Genomic DNA, 17436 nt, shown 5'->3' with positions numbered 1-17436 from the left:
TTTTTTATTTATTTAAAGTTCCAACATAATCACTTTTTGACACATGTATTATCTGGGCAATATATTATATAATACGCGGTCCCATATTCAACTAGAACATCAGTGACTGCTACTGTTTGAAATGCCAAATTTTCTTTCTGTGTATTTTCATTCTTCTTATCTTGGTTTGGGAATTGTCAATTAATTGTATTAATAATCTGTGCAATATTAAATCAAATATTTTGCTTCTGTAGCTTAACATAATTGCTTCTGTAGTTTTTAACCAAATTGCCTTTGTGATTATGCAGCAATTGTAGTAGTTCTGACTGAATCAGTATCCACCTCTCCTACAAATCATTATTTGCAAATTGCTTTGTTTTTTTTTTTTTTTTTTTTTTTTTTTGCGGATTTTTATCATTTTCCAGTTCTTCTTTTGTTCTAGTAATATATCTATATGCGAATACCCAGATATCGTCCATCACATCTTATAGTACAAAGAATATTTTAATCAACAACTAGTTATTCGTATAAATTGAGGGTATTTTTGACTATTTAAGTATGTGGGATTTTGGATAGAATTGAATTTTTTTTATAAAAAGTAACATTTTTGAAATTAAGAGCTAATTTTTTGCTATTATTGACAAATTAAAAAAAAAAGTATTAAAATGTTTGGTAAATTTTATTACAAGTACTTTGACTATGTAAAATGATTGAAAAAGACATCATGTTAGGTATGCTGTTAGTTTTATAATTTGACAAAATAATAGTAGATATAACTCAAATAATAAATAATTATTAGAAAAATTTGCATAAACACCACCCTAAGTATGCGTTAGGGTGTGTACATTTACCAGTTAATTTCTTTTTTCAATTCCCAGCTAGTCTCTGGTGCTAATTTATACTTTCTTATGAGTTTTTTATTAAATTAAAAAAAAAAAACAAGGAGAAACTGTTTGCTCATCCTTGATTCCTTCTCCAACAATGATGGTCTCTCGTCCCCCACACTCACACAACACCACCATTAAATTTCATAAAATCCAGACCAATCTCATGCCCAGGAAAAAGTGTTGGACCTTCAATCCCAACACCGATCTCTGCCTTGTCCCCATCACCTTACATCCATCATTCCAATTTAAATTAAACAAATGACTGAAATCAATCCAATCTGTTACAAAGGGTATTGGAGATTTGAAGGCTAATAAATGCACAGTCTGAGTCGAGAAAATTGGATTCGACCTATGCAGCCATTGTTATGAGAAATTTTTGGAGGTGACGGGAACTCTTGCTGACTTGGAGTTTCACCAATTAGGTCTTGACATCTGTGCATTTAAGGTGGAATTTATATCAACAGTCTGGCCTACCTTTAAAGCAATTAAAAAAACTTAATATTTAATCAATGTATTACCGGTGCCTCTCTCTCTCTCTTCCATCTTCCTCCGTTGTCTGGATATGGCAGACCGAAAACCAAGCATTTTCCGACTAAAGGGTCACCAACACTTGCACCAAAATTTTTGTCCTCCACCCAACAACCATGTCACGCCCACCACCATGAACACCCACGAAAGCTCCAGCCTCCATCACGCAACTAAAATCTCAATTTGGCACCATCATCTTCTTCTATCATGTTGCTTCATCATCATGATTTGAAGACGCCGGTTCTTGATCACCAGGAGAAAGGTGGTATGATAAGAGATGACGACATGGTGGGCCAAAACACTGGGCGGCAATGGTGGTTGTCGGGGGCTGAGAGGAATTAGAGGGGAATGATTACAAGGTTGGGGAAGGGTCTTGAGAATGAGGCTTATTTTTTTAAAAGAAAAAATTCATTTATTGATTATTTTATAAAAGATAAAACTATTTGGCTTTAGTAGGGCAGATGGCGTTATTGGATTGGAATTTGGAAGGGAACACCACCTGCACTGCTGAGGTGTGTGTTCCCGTCACCTCCAAAAAAATTTCCATTGTTATAATACAGGAGATTTTTGCTGCTTTGTCTACGAGTTGGAGGCAAGAGTGCGAACTGTGAATGGTGCAAAATTAGGGCTGACTCGTTTCGTTGGGACAAAGATTGAAGACAATAAGGAAGGAAATGAGGGTAGAGTTGTCGTTTAGAAAGTCTCATTAATGCGCACTATTCACTCCGCCTCCTCCCAAAAAAAAGCGTTCTTTTTAAAAGTGTGATCTCACCTGCTTCCTAAGGTTTTTGATCCATGATTTTTAAACACACAATTAATTCTCTTAAGGGAATTTTCATGAAAAGGGTTTGGGCTAAGTTTATTTTAACAAAAAATCATGTTATAACTTCATTTAATGAAAAAACTTAAATTTTAATGAAAAACTCTTAAATTTTAATAAAAATAACAAAAGAACTTAAATTTTAATGAAAAAAATCATAATTTTATTGATATGAATTGATGAATAGAATTGTTGATTATTGATGAATTGAATTCTTGATTATTGATTAATTGAAATATTGATTATTGAATAATTTATACGATTAGTAATATTGATTAATTGAATTTTTGTTTATTGGATAACTTATATGATTATTGGTACAAATTAATTAAATTGTTGGTTTAATTAGTTATTAGTCCTACTCTAGGATTAAGAGTCTAAGACTTTTTCTTCTCATTATAAGTTATTTAATAAAATGATACTATAAAAAACAATACTTAAATTCTCCTTCAAATATTTGGGGTAGTCGAATATTTTAGGTAGTCCTTCTTCAAATATTCAGAGTAGTTCACAACAAAATGAGATTAGATGAACTATTGACTAAGCTTCATGTAGACCTAGACGTAGATGTTGAATGCTATTAACCACCTAATTATCGTGAATCAATTCACAGACACTATCCCCAAAATTATCATTGTCAAACTAAATTCCACATCATGCCAAAAAAAGTTGGTGACAATCGATGTTTTATGTTCCTCTGTCATTGAAATGCAGATATTGATGAATGCAAAGATCCAAATAGATGCGGTTTCGGCAACATCTGTAACAATATACGGTTGTGTCGTTTGAATGTCCTTTACCTGCACGACCATCACGGGTTAATGAGGCCGTCATAGGTACAGTGTTGCTCTCTTCAAATCCAAAAACAAAGATAACCTGTTTTTATGGCAGCAGGTATTAGCATTTCTAGTGTTGTTCCTCCATTACACAACTTTTTTTGTTTCAAACCATCCCTGCATTACTTAGATTATATATAAGAAGGAACAATTGACCAATTTAATTTTTTCTTCCAGTTGAGCTATTCAGTTACCAGCTGCATTGTTGGCCTACTGTTTGTACACATTGGCGCATGGTGGTCGCACAAAGTCAAAATGAAAAGGAAAGACACAAACCGCAAGCAGAAGTTTTCTAAACGAAATGGCGATTTCTTGTTGGGGCAGCAATTATCTTCCGGTGAAGCTAATGTTGATAAAGATAAATGGGTAAAGTACAAAAAATTACCTCAATTATTGGTGTTACGACACTTTCATACCTCATCTTTTAAAATTGACAATGTCATACCTCATCTTTATAATTTGGTCCAATGTTATACCTTCCGTTATTTGACCGTTTACTTTTCAGTTAAATACTGACATGACATGATTCGAGACATACTTTCTATTAAAAATTATTAAAAACTAAAAAAAATTATTTAATATTTTTTAAAATAATAAAGAAAAGTAAAAAAAAAAAAAAAAAAATCCCTCTGTTCGTCTCTTCCCCCCCCCCCTTCTCTCCCCATCTTCCCTTCTTAATCTTCAACCAAAAAAAAAAAAAAATTTGAAAACCCATCAAACAGCCACCCCCCCCCCCTCACCAAAGAAGAAGGAGAAGGAGAAGGAGTAGAAGAAGAAGAGGAAGGAAAAAAAAAAAAAAATCCAACCCAACCCAGTTTGCCTCACCCCCCTGCAACCCAGAAAGAAGAAGGAGGAAGAAGAAGAGGAAGAGGAAGAAGAAGAAGAGAAGAGAAGAAGAAGAAGAAGAAAAAAAAAAAAAACCCAACCCAACCCAGTTTGTCCCCCTTGCAACCTAGAAAGAAGAAGGAGAAGAAAAAGAAAAAAAAAAAAACAAATTCAAAGCGAACCCAGTTCGTTCCCCCCTCCCCCCCCCCCCCAAAACCCAACCCCCTGCCAATCCCAAATCCACCACTTTCATCAATTATCCACATCCTCTTCCACACCCATCTTCCGTTGACGAGATCTGGATTTTTTTATTTCTTTGGGTTGCAGGAGGGAGAAGAGGGGTTGGGGGGGGGGGGGGGGGGAAGGCAACTGAGGGTGGGTGCGGAGGTGGGAGGAAGACAAATTGGATTTTTTTTTTTTTTTTTTTTGGGGGGGGGGGGGGTGGTGGGGGAGGTGCTTGCAGGGGGTTTGAAGAAGATGAAGATGGGGAGAAGAGAGGGGGAGGGGGAGGGGGAGGGAACTGAGGGGTTTTTTATTTTATTTTATTTTTTTATTTTAATTTAAAAAATATTAAATATTTTTTTTTAGTTTTTAATAATATTTTAATATTTTTTTAATAGAAAGTGGGTTCCGAATCAAGCCACATCAGCATTTAACTGAAAAGTAAACGGCCAAGTAACGGAATGTATAACATTAGACCAAATTATAAAGATGAGGTGTGAAAGTGTCGTGACATCAATAGTTGAGGTAATTTTTTGTACTTTACCCAAAATAAATTGTTCAGTGCATGCAGAGGAGATAGAAAACGCCACGGACCATTTCAGTGTAGATATAATTCTTGGTCAGGGAGGCCAAGGTGCCGTATACAAAGGAATGTTAGCAAATGGGAAAATCGTTGCTGTCAAGAAGTCGAAAAGTGTAGTTAGTGGAGACGAAGTGAACCAATTCGTCAATGAAATTGTCATTCTGTCACAAGTTATTCAAAAGAATGTGGTTAAATTAATGGGTTGCTGTTTGGAGACTGAAGTACCCCTTTTGTTTTACGAGTTTATACACAATGGAACACTCTCATTATATTCAGCACCAAACTGAGGAGTTTCCTCTTACATGGGAAATGCGGTTACGAGTTGCAACCGAAGTTGCAGGACACTGTCATACTTACACTCGGCAATCCAGTCCTATTTACCACCGAGACGTCAAGTCTTCGAACATACTGTTGGATGATAAATACAGAGCCAAAGTGGCAGACTTTGGGACATCACGATCTGTCGCCATTGACAAAACACACCTTACCATGACACAGGTAAATGGAACGTTCGGTTAATTGGACCCGGAGTACTTTCAGACTAGCCAATTTACAGACAAGAGTGACGTTTATAGCTATGGAGTGGTCCTTGTTGAGCTATTGACAGGAAAAAAACCAATTTTTAAGACAAAGTCACAAGAACCCAAGAGCCTATCACATTATTTTCTTCTTTCCATGGACAAGAATCGTTTGTTCGATATTCTTGATGCCCGAGTTGTGAAAGATGCCAGAAAGGAAGAGATCATGGTAGTTGCTAAACGTTGCTTGAATTTGAATGGAAAAAAGCGTCCTACTAAAGAAGTAGAAGTGGAGCTGCAGGGAATTCAATTATCAGTGAAAGATTTTGATGTCCAATAAAATTTTGACGTTGATTATGTCCAAACTCGAGTAAACCAGGTTTGGGATGTTGGTTCGGCATCAACACATGAGCCTAGGACATTATTTTCTTCTCCATTTGATGTAGATCCACTTTTGTTTATCATGACAGAGTGAAAAATAAATGTTGTTTTCATTGTAATATTATGTATGTATTAGATGTAGGGCTAGTTTGGAATTGTTGTACTATTTAAAGAAAAAAAGGCTTTTGTTATGCATTGAGAATAGGCATTTGTAAAATAAAACAATTGAGTATTTGATAAACTTTATTTTGAAAAGTGTTGTGAGTAACAAATCAATGAAAAAAATGCATTTTTAATGTAAAAGTACTATAGTTTTGTATAATACCAACATAGACATAACAGTCACCTAATATTTATTGAGTATGAGGGCTGCTAAAATGTACTTATTTGTAGGATATGAATTTCACATCAAAGAAAAATGACTTTATATGTGTTTTTAAGTAGTTGAGTTACCCCGCATACCATCAAATAATTTTATGACTACTTTTTTTTTTTACGTATGTGTAGAAATATGAATGATAGATTTTAACTTTCCCTTCCAGGAGAGTTTCAAGATTACAATGTATAGTATCCTTCATGGAGAAAATCCTTCCTCAAAACTTACTAATAGAAAATAATGTAGAGATTATTTACATGTATATCTCTTTTTTTTTTTTTTTTGAACGAGAATGATTTGAAATAGAAAGTTGGAGGTATTAAACCTGACAATTTCTTACACGACACGTAAACGACACGAAAATAATGAGTTTCGGATCAACACGATAACTAATTAGGTCATTATCGGGTCACACGATAGTAACCCGTTAATAGTGGGTCCTTAACAAGTTTACACGAGAGTGACATGCAAGTAACCTATTTCAACACGATAAGAAAAAAATTATTTTGATGATTTTAATTTTTTAAACTACTAAAAAAAACTTACTATAAAATACAATAGATATAATGAATATGTATATATTGTTTATTAATTATTATTCTGTATAAATTTTAAAATTTAAGTTTTATTTATTTATTTATTTTATAATATATTATAGACAAAGGTTGAGATTAAAAATCATTAAACACATTAAAACACATTAAAAGATTGAGATTTACACGAGAGTGATGTTTCAGGCCTAATTGGCCTTTTTGGTGGCAATAACGTTTTTGGTGGAGTAGACCTTGGTTTAGAGCGATTTTGATGATTTGTTTCGAGGGTGCTTTCTATCCTTTCTTCTTAATAATATTTTGCTTTTTTATTATAATAGCGTGTAACTAATTCCTTTTGTTAGGGTGAGCCTCGAGCATTAGCATAAATATGTAGTCTTTATTGGAATGCTTATTATGATATTATGCATGAATATTTTGAATTGTTAATCACTATGTTTAAACTGTCTACATATCATGATGCCTAATCACCAATAGGATGTTTAGACAAATAAGTTGATGCAATTGCTGTTGCAACACACCCTGGAATCGATTGATGGTTCTTGTGATTAATATATAATTGCAATTTCACTTAAGGTGAATGCCATATCTTAAGGGTTGCATAGTTTTTTAAAAGGTTTTCACAAAACTTAGCGAGTCTTGCATGTTTAGATTTGATCTAAATACTATAGACATATTGCATGTATGATATATGTTCTACCTTAAATGCCACAAGTACAATATGTAAAATTACATAGGAAAACCTAACCTTCAAAGTTGCACATGTAATTCATAAGTAAATAGTAAAATTACATAGAATTGTTAACGGTGACGGACTAAACCTTAATGCATTTTACGAACGAATTTTCTCAAATTGTTTTCTTTCCTGCTGCCGATTTAATTTACAAAACCAATTTCAATTATTTTATTTAATTTTCTGTATTCATTAGTTTAATTCATAATATCAAATCCTTTTCTAAAATAGGTTTTTAAATAGTTAATTAAGGATTAATTTTAAGTAGAAATTATTTATTCAATTTTTTTGGAGAACAATCTTGAATAAGGATTTGTACTACTATTTATGCTCTTACAAGTATTTTGTGTAATTTTAATCCTATTTAAATAGGGAATAAAAATCCTATCATTGGCCAAACAATATAGTCAATTTAGGCCTAACAATGGACCACCTTTGGAGCACTAATAATCACAAATAATTAGCAATACAATTCTTCAAAACAGCAGGCGCCCTTTGAAAAACTATGCACAAATAATATAATTAATCTTGTTGGCATGGTCTCGATCATGAAAAGGAGAGAGACACCGAACTCCAACCTATCTAGGAGACAACCCTTCCTTAAAACTTACAAACTACATGTATATATCTCTGTTCAGTATCCCCTTATTTTTTTAATGTTCTAAGAAAGTTGAAGGTAATGAAAGAGCTCATGGCATCATGTATAGCCAATATTAATTAATCAAGTAGTGGCTTTTGAGACAATGACATCGAGTAAAATTTTCAACAAGAATTCTGGCTACAATCTTTAGCAGTCATGTTCACAAAGCATATACCGAAGCAATTAACAATATTAAATGCTAAAGTGTTAAAAAGGATTTAATATTTAGGATTAAATATACTGAAGCATTTTAGGTGATTCCTCTCTCTGTGTGCCCAACTGTCCTTCTACAAATTAATCAGCACAACTGTTTACCTATATAATATAGAATTATTGCAGCCGCCTCTTAAGTAATCAACTGGAAGAATAGGTTTGCATGCATCCCTGGTGACCTTCTTCTAGAGAGATTATTTTTCATGTAACTAAAAACATAAACTAGTACACCATGTGTCAAAATATAAATAGAGATAATATTATATTATTAAGTGCCCTTGACTTGTAATATGACAACGTACATATCGGCTTGTGTTCCAAGTATATTGAAAAATAAAAATCCCTCTTCCCTCTGACCAACAAAACAAACCTCCCTCATCACGCTAAACAAAGTTGATGTTCCATCATGAAACATATTGACAATATAGAGAGTAACTCAACTTACTTATAAGCACATGTAAGGTCTCTTCTCTCATCAATGTGAAATTCATTTTCAACAAGCCCCCTCACGTGTAGCGGATTTTCAAGCTAAACATGTGGACAACACAACGGGATAACGTGGAGCACGTGTGACCATTGGGCTTTACACATGAGACAACCTGCTCTGATATCATGAAGAAAGTTAGAGGTTCCACCATAAAACCGATTGGCAATATGGAGAGTAACCCAACTTACTTATAAGCACATACAAAGTCGCTTATCTCATCAATATGAAATTCATTTTCAACAACCCAACCCAAACGTTGTGCTTCTTTTGAAAGTTCATACCCTTCGGGGGTTTAGGTTTTGTTTAGGGTTCAGGATTCATGGATTTTAAATTTATATTCCCTCTAATCAAGGGTAACTTCTTTCTCTCATTCATCAATAAAATCTAGATCGAGATTTCTTTGTTAGAAAACAAATGGGCTCCTTTGAAACAATAATTACAAATGATTCGCAATACAATTCTTAAACTCACATTCGGACCTTCTTCTAACTAACAAAACAATTCCTTTCTAGGTTATTGTATCTTTATTTCTTCTTTTTCAATATATTCACAGTAATATTTTTTCTCATGATAACAATGCTAGAGTGAAAGTGATATTTTATCATTTTAATAAAAAAAAACTAACAAAATAAACCTTGCTGATCACGTCAGGTCAAGCAAATAATGGACCACGTTTGGAGCACTAGTCCCAAATAATTAGCAATACAATTTTTCAAAACAGTAGCCTCCTGTCAACAGCCTATACACAAATAATATAATATGATAGCATAATCCGATCCCAATTTTTAATTACTACACCAAAATTCTACCTAAAATTAATTAAGATACCAAAATTCTGTTGACCTCTAGCTACACACGTGTTTGAGAAGAAGAGACACATCCTGTAATCTTGTTGGTATGATTTTAATCTGAAAAGGAGAGACACCAAACTCTAACCTATCACGACACAATCATTTGTAATAAATTCTAAAGTACAACTTCCAGTATTGTTTCCAATGACTTGGAATTTGCAATCAAGGAAAGTTGTTCTCATTCTCTTGCGATTGTGGTTATTCTCTTGCAAGGTAGCACATGAATACAATGTCTGTAAAGTACCTAACTTCTGTGAATGGTAGTTAAACCTGACAGTTTCATGTACAATTATATATATCCAATTTGTCTGGCCAGACTTAGTACAAGAAAGTCGGCCCTTGCCTCTTCCAAGTAACACACACTTCTAGAATCCTCAAGTAGTGGTGGCACGGCGAACCAACCATGGGATCGGTGGAGGAGATCCAGCAGCCGTTGCTGCTCGGATTTGACACGCATTCTCAGCTTGCTGATTTGTCATCCCCTGCTGTTGAAGAGTTTCTAGGGCACCGGCCAGTGTCACTCCGATGGTGGCCTAGGCTGGTGGTTTGGGAGTCAAGACTCCTATGGATTTTATCTGGTTCATCTATTATTGTTTCCGTATTCAACTATATGCTCAGCTTTGTCACCCTCATGTTTTGTGGGCATTTGAGTGCCTTGGAGCTTGCCGGAGCCTCTATCGCTAGTGTGGGAATTCAGGGTCTGGCTTATGGGATTATGGTTTGTAGCCAAATAATATAACTAATTAATAAAAAATGGGAACAGTATTAACGTTCCAAAATAGTCATAATGCATTCCTCCTTTGTTTTTTTACCTTAAGGGGTTCATGATGATTATTTTGAAGTGTCAATAACTCTCTCAATAATTCATGTAGCGCAATTTCATATCTATGTTTTCTTCTATTTTTCTTTTCGGTGGTTGAATTAATACTTTCTGGTTCTTGTTTCTTAATTCTCGGTTTGGAATCAAAGTTGGGAATGGCAAGTGCTGTGCAAACTGTGTGTGGGCAAGCATATGGGGCCAAGCAATTGCCAGCAATGGGAATCATATGCCAAAGAGCAATCATCTTGCACTTGGGAGCAGCAATCCTCCTCTCATTTGTGTATTGGTGGTCAGGTCCTATCCTCGTAGCCATTGGGCAATCAGAAGAAATAGCAGAGCAAGGCCAAATCTTTGCAAGAGGAATTATTCCTCAGCTTTTTGCATTTGCCATAAACTGCCCCCAGCAGAGGTTCCTTCAAGCTCAAAACATAGTCAACCCCTTGGCTTACATGTCGGTTGGAGTTTTCATCCTTCACATTCTTCTCAATTGGGTGGTGGTTTTTGTTGCGGATTATGGCCTAACTGGGGCTGCTCTTACACTAAGCTTCTCTTGGTGGCTTCTTGTCATTATATATGGGCTTTACATTCTTTTGAGTCCCAAGTGCAAGGAGACTTGGACCGGCTTCTCTTGGAAAGCCTTCAAAGGGATGTGGCCTTATTTCAAGTTGACTGTTGCCTCTGCTATTATGCTCTGGTAGGTGAACCAATAATGCAAAATTACAAATGCGACCACTTCGGCTTTTTTAGACCACATTAGTTAACGATCTTAATTATGTAGAAGCTGATGTATCAATTACTCAGCAAATAAGGCGGTTTGCTAATGTGGTCTAAAAAAATGTGGTGTCTATATCATTACTCGTGTATAAATTTTGACAAAAACTATTTAGACACACAAAGTTGACTACGTTGCTAACACACTCTAATGTAGTCCTATATATAACAGTTCGGCCCATCTCTATTGGAGAATGTGTATATAGCTTTACTAAATGGTTAAACCCTTAGTTCCCTATCTTTTCTGAAACCTTCACATGCTAATATCTTTTTCCTTTTGTGAATGAATGTAGTTTGGAGATATGGTACAACCAAGGGCTAACACTAATATCAGGGCTCCTCCCCAACCCTACAATCTCACTAGACTCCATTTCTATTTGGTAAGTAAGGATTTTTTTTTTTTTTTTTTGTTAACTGGGAACTTCATTACCAGTTTAATTATTTCATGAGTTATTGAACCATGATTGCTATTATTATATCTAACTTTTACATGTTCTTATGTGATGAACAATTCCAGCATGAACTACTGGAACTTCAGTTTGCAATTTATGTTGGGCCTAAGCGCAGCGGCCAGGTTTGTGACCAAAAAAAAAAATAAAAATAAAAAAAATAAAAATAAAAAAGCAAGCTGCTCATAAGAATTCAAAATTTTCCTTTACAGGTCCAATAATTGGAAGTGATATAATCATAATAAGATGACTTGGCTTATGCAGTGTCCGAGTCAGTAACGAGTTAGGGGCTGGTCATCCAAGGGTGGCGAAATTTTCAGTGTTTGTAGTGAACGGAACTAGCATCCTGATTAGTATAATCTTCAGTGCGATTATATTAATATTCCGAGTTGGACTTAGCAAGCTATTTACAAGTGATGCTGATGTTGTTGAGGCGGTGTTGGATTTAACTCCATTGCTAGTTGTTTCCGTTTTCTTGAATGGCATTCAACCAATACTCTCAGGTATTGATATATGATAGAAGATGCAGTGCAGATGAACAAGCCAGGTCCTCTCATACAAATGTTTGCAATCATTTCTAATTTCATATGTGTGGAATTTAGGTGTGGCAATTGGAAGCGGATGGCAAGATGTCGTGGCTTATGTCAACCTCGTTTGTTACTATATAATTGGTTTTCCAGTTGGATGTCTTCTTGGCTTCAAAGCTAGTATGGGAGTCGCGGTAAGTTCACTTGCTCCCCCACTCATTCCGTACAGTTGTTACTTTGTGAGGAATGCTGATAGAACCTGAAGCATTTTGGCTTCTTTTTTTTTTTTCAGGGGATTTGGTGGGGAATGCTTATCGGAGTTTTTTTACAAACAGTAGTTCTAATTGTTCTCACTGCCAGAACAAATTGGGATGCCGAGGTGATTTAACTTTGATGAAAGTAACTATACATAGCAGGCATGAATCGCATTTGGTCATGTCGTTATCAATGAATTTTATCATTATTTTTTGTAGGTTCTAAAAGCCGCTGATCGCTTGGACAAGTCTGCAAATGAAGAAAACACAGACTTGGTGGTCTCCGAGCGCGTAAGCCCAAGGCCATGAAAGTGTTTAAATTCATTTAATTAAGCAGGTTTTCATGTGGTGAATTGGAATGCAACTCTAAAGGAAAAAAGTTGTCGCCAAATAGCAACCATGTCTATTACTGTCTAGCCTTTCGACATTGTGAAGGCAAAAGCTGGAGATGGGCAGTGGGATGTTGCTTCATTTGATGTTCAACGACAACTTTTGAATTTCTTAGCTTTTCTTGGTTATATACGTAATAATAAATCCATAATTTTTAATTTTTTTTCCCTAGTTTGATTTTATTTTAAAAGTACACAGTTTTATCCAGACTCGCCTGAACGATCAAGTTCTAGGAATTGTCAATTAATTGTATTAATAATCTGTGCAATATTAAATCAAATATTTTGCTTCTGTAGCTTAACATAATTGCTTCTGTAGTTTTTAATCAAATTGTCTTTGTAATTATGAAGTAGTTGTAGTAGTGAATCAGTATCCACTTCTCCTACAAATCATTATTTGCAAATTGCTTTGTAGTAGTTTTTTTTTTTTTTTTTTTGCGGATTTTAATTATTTTTCAGTTCTTCTTTCATCCATCATAGCTTATAGTACAAAGAATATTTTAATCAACAACTGGTTATTCGTATAAATTGAGGGTATTTTTGACATTTAAGTGAGATTTTGGATAGAATTGAATTTTTTTTTTTTATAAAAAAATGACATTTTTGAAATTAAGAGCTAATTTTTTGCTATTATTGATAAATTTCCAAAAAAAACAGTGTTAGAGTGTTTGGTAAACTTTTATTATATGTACTTTGACTATACAAAATAACAGTAGATAGAACTCAAATTATAAATAATTATTAAAGAAATTTGCACAAACACCACCTCAGTATGCATTACGGTGTGTACATTTACCAGTTAATTTCTTTTTTTTTTTTCAATTCCCAGCTAGTCTCTCGTGCTAATTTATACTAAAAAAAAACAAGGAGAAACTGTTTGCTCAACCTTGATTCCTTCTCCAACAACAATGGACTCACGTCCCCCACACTCACACAACACCCCCATTAAATTTTCATAAAATCCAGATCAATCTCATGCTTAGGAAAAAAGTGTTGACTCTTCTATCCCAACACCGATCTCTGCCTTGCCCCCATCACCTTACATCCATCATTCCAATTTGAATTAAACAAATGACTAAAATCAATCCAATCTGGTACCAAGGGTATTGGAGATTTGAAGGCTAATAAATGCATAGTCTAATTCGAGAAAATCAGATTTGACCTATGCAGCCATTGTTATAATATAGGAGATTCTACTGCTTTGTCTACGAGCTGGGAGAGAGAGAGCTAGCTGGAGACGAGAGTGCGAGCTGTGAATGGTGCAAAATTAGGACTGACCCGATTCGTGAGGGCAAAGAACGAAGAAGTAGGGAAAGAAAAGAGGGTAGAGTTGTCGTTTAGAAAGTTTCATTAATGCACACTATTCACTCCACCTCCTAAAAAAAAAAAAAAAGAAGCTCATTTTAAAAGCATGGTCTCACCTAGGGCTGAGCACGGGCTGGGTTGGGTCCAATTTTGGAGGAACAGACCTTATTCGTTTTAAACAATAACGGGAGCGGATGAGCCGGGTAAAGGGGTTTTGAGTTTTGAAACGGGACCTAACTCGGCCCGTTTGATTCGCGACGAGTCCACGGGGCCCCAACTCTTATATATATAATTTATAAACTGCAATGCACGACAACACTGCAACAACACATGAGCTATTTCACTACATGGAAGTGAGAGACGTAGAGCGAATCCACATCAAGCCCTTTTACCTACAAAATACGAAAACAAGCTTAGTTTGTGTTCATTGCTAATATAAAACATTAAGCAAAGAGGCGAAAGCCATGCCAACAAACAAGAAACATTTACCTCAGCATTCTTGAGCAAATCAAGAATGAAATTAGCAAACTTAACTGGCCAATGTCCCTGACCATTGGACTGGTGATTCTTCGCCTGAGCAGTTCGACCAACATCGCGAAAAAAGCGGCGGAAGGGAATGGCTTGCTTATGGGCTAAAACATCTTCCAAGCACCTTTTAGCCTTTGCCAAATGCATCTTCCTAATGGCATAGGCAGTCTTTCTCGTGTTCTAAAACAGATTAAAAAATCCAAATTATAACAATCGAATTGAACCAGTCCAAGCATAACACAAACAATCTAAGATAAATAGATTTGAAAATTACAAGAGCTGTTTTTTAAAACTGAGGTTGCATTGCACATCAAATCTTGCGTATATCACTAGTACAAAAACACACTTGTGCGACGGAGCAAATTACGTTGTACGAAAACGTTTTGCGCAACGTTGACAACTAAGCGTCACGCAAGGACAATTCGTGCGACGGGACTTTGCGTGACAAAGCACTCTGTTGTGCAAAACTGTTTAGCGCAACGTAGGTGGACCTTCGTCGCACAATGTTGGGAAAAAAAAAAAAAAAGCAGTAAAAGACTTTGTTTGGTGCCAGAAAATTGCGCTACGGACCAACTACATTGCGCAAAGGCCATTTGCACGATGTATTGGTTCACCGTTGTGCAAAGGGTGTTTGTGCGACGGACCAGCTGCATCACTTAAAGGACATTTGTGTGATGTATTGGTTCATTGTTACACAAAAGGTGTTTACACTACGGACCAACCAATGCATCACGCGAAAGATGTTTGTGCGACAGAGAAAATGTGTCACGCAAAGGCCATTTGCACGACGTATTAGTTCACTATTGCGCAAAGGGTGTTTGCGCGATAGACCAACCAATGCATCACGCAAAGGGTGTTTGCGTGACAGGACAATCGCGTTGCGCAAAGGGTTTTTGTGGTCCACTTGTTTAAATATTTTAAATTGACGATCGAATTAGTTTATTGTATTCATATAGGATTAAGGAGTGTAGTTGTAAAAAATCATCAAAATCCGAGTTAAAATAATCGTTAAATTGTGATTTTTTTGTTTATAACCGCTGAAAAGTTTTGTCCCGTTACTTGATCTTTGAATGTTTGTGTTTTGCAATTTTTTGTGTATGCGATCTCGAAGTATATACAAATAAGTTTGATGGTTGGATCATTGAAATTAGTCTTGTGGAATGCGTATACCATCAAAACAATAGATTCACTGACACTTATAATTTATTTATACTTTCATTAAGTATAACATAAGATTTTGTATAAATCTTTTTAAATTGAAGATCAAATTCATTCATATAGAACTAAGGAGTGTAGCTGTAAAAAATCATCAAAATCGGAGTTAAAATAACCATTAAAGCATGATTTTTTGTTTATAATCATTGAAAATTTTTGTCTCGTTACTTGATCTCTGAATGTTTTTTTTTGTGATTTTTTTTGTATGCGATCTCGAAATATATACTAACAAGTTTGATGGTTGAATCGTTGAAATTAGTTTCGTAGAATGCGTATCCCATCAAAACGATAGATTCACTAACATTTAGAGTTTATTTATATTTTCATTAAGTATAACATAAGCTTTTGTGGTATCCACTAGTGTAAATATTTTAAATTGAAGATTGAATTCATTCATTGTATTCATATAGGATCAAGCAGTGTAGCTGTAAAAATCATCAAAATCCGAGTTAAAATAGCCGTTAAATCGTGATTTTTTGTTTATAACCGTAAAAAAGTTTTGTCCAGTTAGCTAATCTCTGAATGTTTTTTTTTTCTTTTCGATTTTTGCGTATGAGATCTCGAAGTATATACAAACAAGTTTGACAGCTAGATCATTGAAATTAGTTTCATAGAATGCGTATCCTATCAATATGGGTCAATGTTATATAGTTTATCAAGACTTTATAAACTTATAGCAATAATTTCACTAACTGTAAAAATCTAAATGTGATATCAATGATCCAAACCGTTCAAGTTTCTGAATTCACTAGAAGATTATGTTTTTTGAAAAGAAAATTTGAAAAACGAAATTCTGTGAGAAGAAGGGAGCGTAAACATAAACATAAACGACAATCAAAGGCTAAAATTTAATCTAAGGTTTATAGGATGATAGTGGTGAATTTCGGAGTTGATCTCTTCACAAAAGTTGTAGAGATTGTCATCACGAGCATTTGTATATTTTTCTTATATTTTTCACACTTCGACATTAATTAAAAAACTTTACTACAATAATAACCATAGGATTTAATCTCACTTATATGAGATTAAATCCTTACCATGTGTTTTGAAGAGTTGCCAAAATTTTGGCATGGCGCCTTTATTTTTAGCTTTCTATTTTCAAAATTTTGGCATGGCGCCCAAACACTTATGGCGGAAAAATCTGATTTTTAGGAAATTGGCATGAAATTTGGTGGTTAGGTTACAGGGAAATAGGGAGTAGGTGATGCTATAGAATTGGGGAGGAAATCAGGGGTGGAAGGAATACCCTATCTCTCAGACTTCTCCCATCTCTCATTCACTTTCCTTTTCTCTCTGTCTCTCAGACTTCTCCCCTTTCTCCATTGTTAGACTTTGAGTTAGTAAGTGTAGAATTGCTACACTTGTCACAAGATTAGAAGCTGTGGGTTGGTTGGGTAGTTAAGTTTGTTATGTATAAATAGTGATGTACATTGCATTATTTGATGATTAAGTAAAATCATATACAACTTCATTCTTCTCTCTCTCTCTCTCTTTCTAAAACTGTTCTACATAGATTACAGATCTTCCATTGATATTGGTTAACATGATATCAATCGCGTCTGATGCTTGTGTGTGATACTTCGATTCGTCTTCTTGCTTCCGCTACCTTCGATTTGTCTTCGACTGCCTCTGATTTCTGTTTCTTGATTCTCAAGGATTTCTTCATCTTCGTGCACCCTCATTGTCTAAGGTTTGGCTCGATCTTGTGCTGTGATTGATCTTTCTTCTATATCTCTCTAGCGTGTGCA

General features: G+C 35.0%; 1 protein-coding gene and 1 pseudogene across 1 annotated transcript; both read left to right on the top strand.

Annotated features, from left to right (window-relative positions):
• The first annotated feature begins 1855 nt into the window (after positions 1-1855).
• Positions 1856-5538, top strand: LOC125473700 (annotated as a pseudogene).
• A 4256-nt stretch (positions 5539-9794) lies between these two features.
• On the top strand, positions 9795-12560 carry LOC103965520 (protein DETOXIFICATION 41-like). The gene is made up of 8 exons (XM_009378592.3): positions 9795-10148; positions 10400-10944; positions 11315-11401; positions 11539-11595; positions 11735-11973; positions 12073-12191; positions 12290-12376; positions 12471-12560. Exons 1-8 carry the CDS (start codon positions 9834-9836, stop codon positions 12558-12560), a joined length of 1539 nt encoding a protein of 512 aa, XP_009376867.2. The 5' UTR covers positions 9795-9833.
• Positions 12561-17436: the final 4876 nt, after the last annotated feature.

This window comes from the organism of the source record quoted next, unplaced genomic scaffold (assembly GCF_019419815.1).
Source record: "Pyrus x bretschneideri cultivar Hongxiangsu unplaced genomic scaffold, Pyrus_bretschneideri_v1 Contig93, whole genome shotgun sequence".
In the NCBI taxonomy this organism is placed as follows: domain Eukaryota; kingdom Viridiplantae; phylum Streptophyta; class Magnoliopsida; order Rosales; family Rosaceae; genus Pyrus; species Pyrus x bretschneideri.
This window is presented reverse-complemented; position numbering and strand designations above follow the sequence as displayed.